Genomic DNA, 5,413 nt, shown 5'->3' with positions numbered 1-5,413 from the left:
TCCCGCCCCGTGTCCCCCTGTAGGCCTGCATCCCCTCTCCCGCCCGTGCCCCCAGCCAGCCTGCATCTCCTCCCCCGCCCGGGGTCCCGCCCACCGCGGGCTGCGTCCCCAGCCTCTTGCCCGCAGCAGGCACCCACTTCCCGGCCCGCCCCTCCCGGGCTCGAGACTGGGCCGCAGGGCGGACGATACCACGGGCCGGGTTGCCCCATTCCACCTCCCTGTGGCCCTGTTTCAGTGCAGAACGCCGGCCCTGCCTCCGGAGACGGCACCTGCGGCGACTGAGGCCACACTCCGCGCCTCACGTCCCACCTGCGGCCCCGCTTCTGCCGAGGAGGGCAACCCCACAGAGGCTCCCAAACAGGGTCCCCCCCGCGCCTTGGTGCCGCCCGGTCGTCACGTGACCGCCGCGCCCACTTGGACGGGACATCAGCCTCCGGGTACCCCAGCAGATCCGCTCGCGGAGTGCCTTAGGCCGCAACCGTTTGTCAGATCCGGTCACCTCCTCCGGATCCCTCCAGCTGCCGCCGAGATGATGTGCGGAGGGACCACCGCCACTCAGCCGGCCACGGCCAAGACCCAGGACATCGCTGACCAGGTGGGGCCTAAAACTGCAGGGTGACAGCACAGGGTGGCCGGCACCTCTGCCTGGCGGCTCCGGCCCAGGGACCCCTGCCCAGGACTCTCTCCGGGGCGCTCGGCTTTGCGGGGAGCGCGAGAGGGGCCCAGGGAAGGGCGTGCGGCGCCCACTCCCCTCCCGTGCTGGGCATGCCCGACTGTTCGAACAGTAGTCCGTGGTACAGGCTCAAATGTCTATAGCTGCAGACTTGGAGGATGGTAATTCGGCTGAGGTTATATTTATGGGAGAAGATCCCTCTGGTCTTTGGAAACGTGGGCTCGAGTATTGAGTGGTGAAGGGCCTTTCAAGATGCTGTCACAGGCGGTAAGACAGGCACTGCCCACAATGCGGGAGGTGTAGGACAGGACAGGAGGGGAGGGGCAGGGCTCCAGGCAGCTCCAGCAAGGGGTTCTACCAGCAGGGGTGTCCCTGCCTTGGAGGTGGGTTGGGGGGTCTTTCTGGGGGTGCAATCAGACTCCACCTGAGAGGGAACCAACCGCCTGTTTTGGCTAAACAGACTGAGCAGGGTCTTTGCACAAGGAGGAGAGTCAGGAACCTGACTGAAGTTTGGCCAAGCACAAGAGCTTTGTCAAGACTCCCAAATAGTTGAGGAAATAATGGAGAAGGAGAGTAAGAGCGCTCAATGTGCATGGGAGAGACTGGATGTGTCTGCACAAAGGGCACTCAGGCATCCTTCATGCTTTTCTTACTCTAGCCCTGTTCCAAAGTGTAAATCCAGGTAAAAAGTTAAAACTCAAAAGATAAAGACCAGGCTGGGTTGCATTGGACAGACTCTGGGCAGCTGGTCCTCATGCCTCAGTTTCCTCATCTGTGAAATGGGCAGAGGGTTGTGGGGAGGCTGAGTTTGTACTGTACATAGGAGACTCCTAGTGTGCCAAGCCAGGCCTGCCCCAGCTGTCACTGTTAACACAGTCTGTTCTCTACCAGCAGGAAAGATGTGGGGTGCCAGGCCTTGCGTCCCTTGTTGCCAGTAAGAATTGGGAAAGTAGAGCAGGCTTCTTTGTCCTCGAAGTCTCCTTTCCTGGCTGCTGCTTCCTAAACCTGGTGGCCTATGGTCAGCCCGTAGGGTCATGGCTCACATGGTTTTGACCATCTTGACTGCAGGAAAAGGTGGTGAGTCAGTTCCATGAGGCCTTTGAAAATGAGGAATTTGTCCCAAATGTGCCTGTGCAGACTGTGCTTGTGAGCCACGCCTGGAAAACTGGTTCATCTTTCCCAGCTGCCTGGGGCTTTCCAGGCCTGAGGAATTCCTTCTTTATCACCACAAACTTTGAATGAGTTCTTGTGGCAGCCAGCAGGGAAGACCTGCTGTCTCAGAGTGACCAGTGAGTGGGTGGCAGCTGCAGCTGCTGGGAGAGATTTGAGGCTGGCCTATTACTGGGTGGTCTCTACAGAAAGGCAAGGGGGCGGAGTGGGCACACTTACTGAGGACCCTCTTGCCAGTAGCCTTTGGTTATGATCTCTTTCCAAGCACTCTCCACTGAGCGAGAGCCCTCCACACAGTGTTCCTGTTTTCCACTTTGCAGACGAGGAAAGCAGAGACCAGAAATGACCAAAGGCCCAAAGGTTGTGCATTCTGTCCCAGCACTTGGGGGACCCTCCCCCGGGCCACTCCAGGTACCCTACCTCAGTCCCTTGAGGGCAGCAGTCTGGCTTTTCAGCTGATCTCTGGGTTTCCATCACTCCCTGGACAAAAGCCCAGCCCACCTTGCTCTCTGTCACAGCATTGGTGTGGCGCCCTCAGCAGACAGTGGCCTGGCCTTGTGCCCAGTGGGGCGAGGAGCATGCCAGAGCATGCCATGGGCAGAGGGGTGGCAGGACAGCACCTGTGGCTCACTGCATCTTCCAGGCCTCCCGTCATTGCCTGTCCATGCCTGTCCCTGCAAGCATTTTCCCTGAAGACTCCAGAGGTGACATCGCTTTTGGCCAGGCTACTTTGATGACTCCTTTTATTTGTACTTCTTAACTGATGGGATAGCTTTGGTTTGTTTAAACTAAATCCTTCCATCTCTGGGACTGGCCTAGTTGCCCAGTGAGTGTAGTCTGTTTGGTGTCTACCCTGTGACTGAATAGTACCCCGGGTACTTTTAGACTACAGTAGATTTAATTTTTTTCCCTTTTCTTTCATTATAAAGGTAATCAGCTGCTAAAAGTCAAAGACTCTTGAATTCAGAGTCTGTTCGCTATTTGCCCCTAAGGTCAGGATCAGCCTGTGCCAGACCACTGTATCCTAAAGAAATCTTGCGGGGTGGGGAGCTTTTCACCGACAAAGCATGTCACCTGTGGCATTATCTAATACAGTAAGAAAGATTAAGCACTCTACCCAGGGGGACAGCTTGAGGCTCCTGTCTCAAAAAAAAAAAAAAAAACTTTGGTAGAATGACGAAGGAATTGTTTTTTTACTTTAAGTAATCAAAGATTACTTTAATCTTAATTCAAAGATTAATTAAAAATCATGAATATAGTCTTAATTTTTTTTTTCAAGTCTCAAGTTGTTGCCCTGGGTAGAGTGCTATGGTGTCATAGCTCACAGCAACCTTAAACTCTTGAGCTTAAGCAATTCTCTTGCCTCAGCCTCCCAAGTAGCTGGGACTACAGGTGCCTGCCACAACACCTGGCTATTTTTGTTGTTGTTGCAGTTGTCACTGTTGTTTTAGCTGGCCCAGGCCAGGGTTTGAACCTGCCAACCTTGGTGTATGTGGCCAGAGCCCTTCCCACTGAGCTGTGGGTACCACCCATGAATATAGTCTTTCAAATGGAATGTTTTCATATCAAGTGAAAAAAAAAAACAAGGTATAAACTTGTAATATAGTATTGTAATGATAAAAGCATAAAATGTGCCATGCCTAGAAAAGAAAAGGCAAATGATGTCCTGAAGTAGTATCATTAAAACTTTGGTAGAGGCTCGGCGCCTGTGGCTCAAGTGGCTAAGGCGCCAGCCACATACACCCAAGGTGGCAGGTTCGAATCCAGCCTGGGCGGCCAAACAACAATGATGGCTGCAACCAGAAAAATAGCCGGGCGTTGTGGTGGGCGCCTGTGGTCCCAGCTACTTGGGAGGCAGAGGCAGAAGACTCGCTTGAGCCCAGGAGTTGGAGGTTGCTGTGAGCTGAGATGCCACGGCACTCTACCCAGGGGGACAGCTTGAGGCTCCTGTCTCAAAAAAAAAAAAAAACTTTGGTAGAATGACGAAGGAATTGTTTTTTTTACTTTATTAGGGCTAACAGTTGCTACGTCCCCTCAATTATAGGGAACAGTTGTGTTGAGAACAGTCCCATGTGCTGATGTGGTCACATGTGTAAGTTGCCCCAGCAGGAGTGAAGCCACTGAGTTACCCCGTTCTCTCCACTCTCTCCTCTCCCCCAGGTGAAGTCCCAGCTTGAAGAGAAAGAAAATAAGAAGTTCCCTGTCTTCAAAGCTGTGTCGTTCAAGTCCCAGGTGGTGGCAGGGACAAACTTCTTCATCAAGGTGGGGCAGGGACCACACGGAGGCAGCTTGTGCAGGCTGGGAGGGGGTTTCTCAGTGGGAGTCCTGCGTCAGCCCTGGAGGACGAGCTTCAGGCCTTGAGTGTGTGTGGGCCTAACACACAGGAGAGGCTTTCAGGCAGCTAAGGACTCTGGTGGAGCGAGAGGGTGGCATTGCTCCTGAAGGAGAAGGTGCTGGCAAACTGAGGGGGCATAGCACCTGACTCCAAGGATAGTGCCCATGCAAGGGGACTCGGGTCAGAGGCTCCACTCACTTGATTCTCTTCCTACAGGTTCATGTTGGTGATGAGAAATTCGTACACCTGCGAGTGTTTCAGAGTCTCCCTCATGAAAACAAGCCCTTGGCCCTGTCTGACTACCAGACCGACAAAGCCAGACATGACGAGCTGACCTATTTCTAATTCCTGGTCTCGCGTGTGACCTTTGCCCATGCGACGGTGACACTGTCATCTGTGAGCATGTATCTGGGGTCAGGAAGTAGATTCATCTCTCTGCTGCACTGTCCGGGTGGGAGGGGCTGTGCTGAGCAGCTTCTCTTGTGCCTCTGTTCTTAAATGTCACTGTATTGACTTTTTCATTCCCTGTTGGTGATCTTAACTTAGTTATTGTCAAAGAGGGAAATACATATATTTTAAGTATTTACAAATTGCCTCCTGTGTTTTGGATTTTTTTCTCAACCTAAAACTATAATCACAGCATAGATGTACCAGGACGGTGAGAGGACACTCCTGGGAGTGTTTATAAAGGTCTCTCACAGCTGACACGACACAGGCCATGCTGCCCCTGCGTGCCCAGCACTGGCATGAGCTGCCCTCTATGGGTCCTTCTGCTCAAGGGCATGGAGGCCAGGGAGACAGTCCCTGGGCACAGCAGGTGGCTGGTAGACCCATGATTCACGCCCAGGCCTCCCACCACCTGTGCTCCTAACTAGTTCTCTGCATACTGTTGCCTTAACTCTAAGCTCTGTCCCTAAGCCTCAGTTTCTCCCTAAACTGAGGGGGTTTGAGCAAATCCCATTCTAGAGCATTGTTCCATATCCAATCAGACACATTCATACACTTCACACTGCACGAGAGAGTGATGTGTGCAGGAGGGGCAGCTGAGTCCTGTGTCTGCAGAGTAGAGTGCAGCTTGGCTGAGCACTGTGTGTGCAAAGCCACGTGTGCCCCATGCACAAGCTCCTTGGGAAGGTGGGGGAGGCACCTTGGGACAAGCATATCAGTTTGAAAAATGGTGTCTGGTTGTCAGCAGAGGTTACTGGTCATAGCGTCCAGAATCAGTCAGTGGTTTC

The 5,413-nt window shown here is 53.4% G+C and overlaps 1 protein-coding gene across 3 annotated transcripts; it reads left to right on the top strand.

The window, feature by feature from the left end:
* Positions 1-422: 422 nt before the first annotated feature.
* On the top strand, positions 423-4,768 carry CSTB (cystatin B). Of its 3 annotated transcripts, XM_023518103.1 has the most exons (4): positions 647-1,962; positions 2,164-2,254; positions 4,004-4,105; positions 4,395-4,768. In XM_023518103.1, exons 2-4 carry the CDS (start codon positions 2,186-2,188, stop codon positions 4,521-4,523), a joined length of 300 nt encoding a protein of 99 aa, XP_023373871.1. In that variant the 5' UTR covers positions 647-1,962; positions 2,164-2,185; the 3' UTR covers positions 4,524-4,768. The 3 variants fall into 3 exon arrangements, with proteins under 3 accessions (XP_003798129.1, XP_023373871.1, XP_012665775.1); XM_003798081.3 differs by lacking the exons at positions 647-1,962; positions 2,164-2,254 and adding an exon at positions 423-595; XM_012810321.2 differs by having other exon boundaries at positions 647-2,254.
* Positions 4,769-5,413: the final 645 nt, after the last annotated feature.

This window comes from Otolemur garnettii, unplaced genomic scaffold, assembly GCF_000181295.1.
Source record: "Otolemur garnettii isolate 467f Iridium unplaced genomic scaffold, OtoGar3 scaffold00128, whole genome shotgun sequence".
Taxonomy (NCBI): Eukaryota; Metazoa; Chordata; class Mammalia; order Primates; family Galagidae; genus Otolemur; species Otolemur garnettii.
Note: the sequence above shows the minus strand (reverse complement) of the source record. Positions and strands in the feature narration are given on the sequence as shown.

What these genes read in the sequence shown, in the direction of transcription:
- CSTB (XM_012810321.2), top strand. Translation starts at nt 2,093, where the DNA reads ATGATCTCTTTCCAAGCACTCTCCACTGAGCGAGAGCCCTCCACACAG. An exon ending in CCTCCCCCGGGCCACTCCAG is followed by an intron (nt 2,255 to 4,003) that starts GTACCCTACCTC and finishes CCTCTCCCCCAG; the next exon opens with GTGAAGTCCCAGCTTGAAGA. An exon ending in GGACAAACTTCTTCATCAAG is followed by an intron (nt 4,106 to 4,394) that starts GTGGGGCAGGGA and finishes CTCTTCCTACAG; the next exon opens with GTTCATGTTGGTGATGAGAA.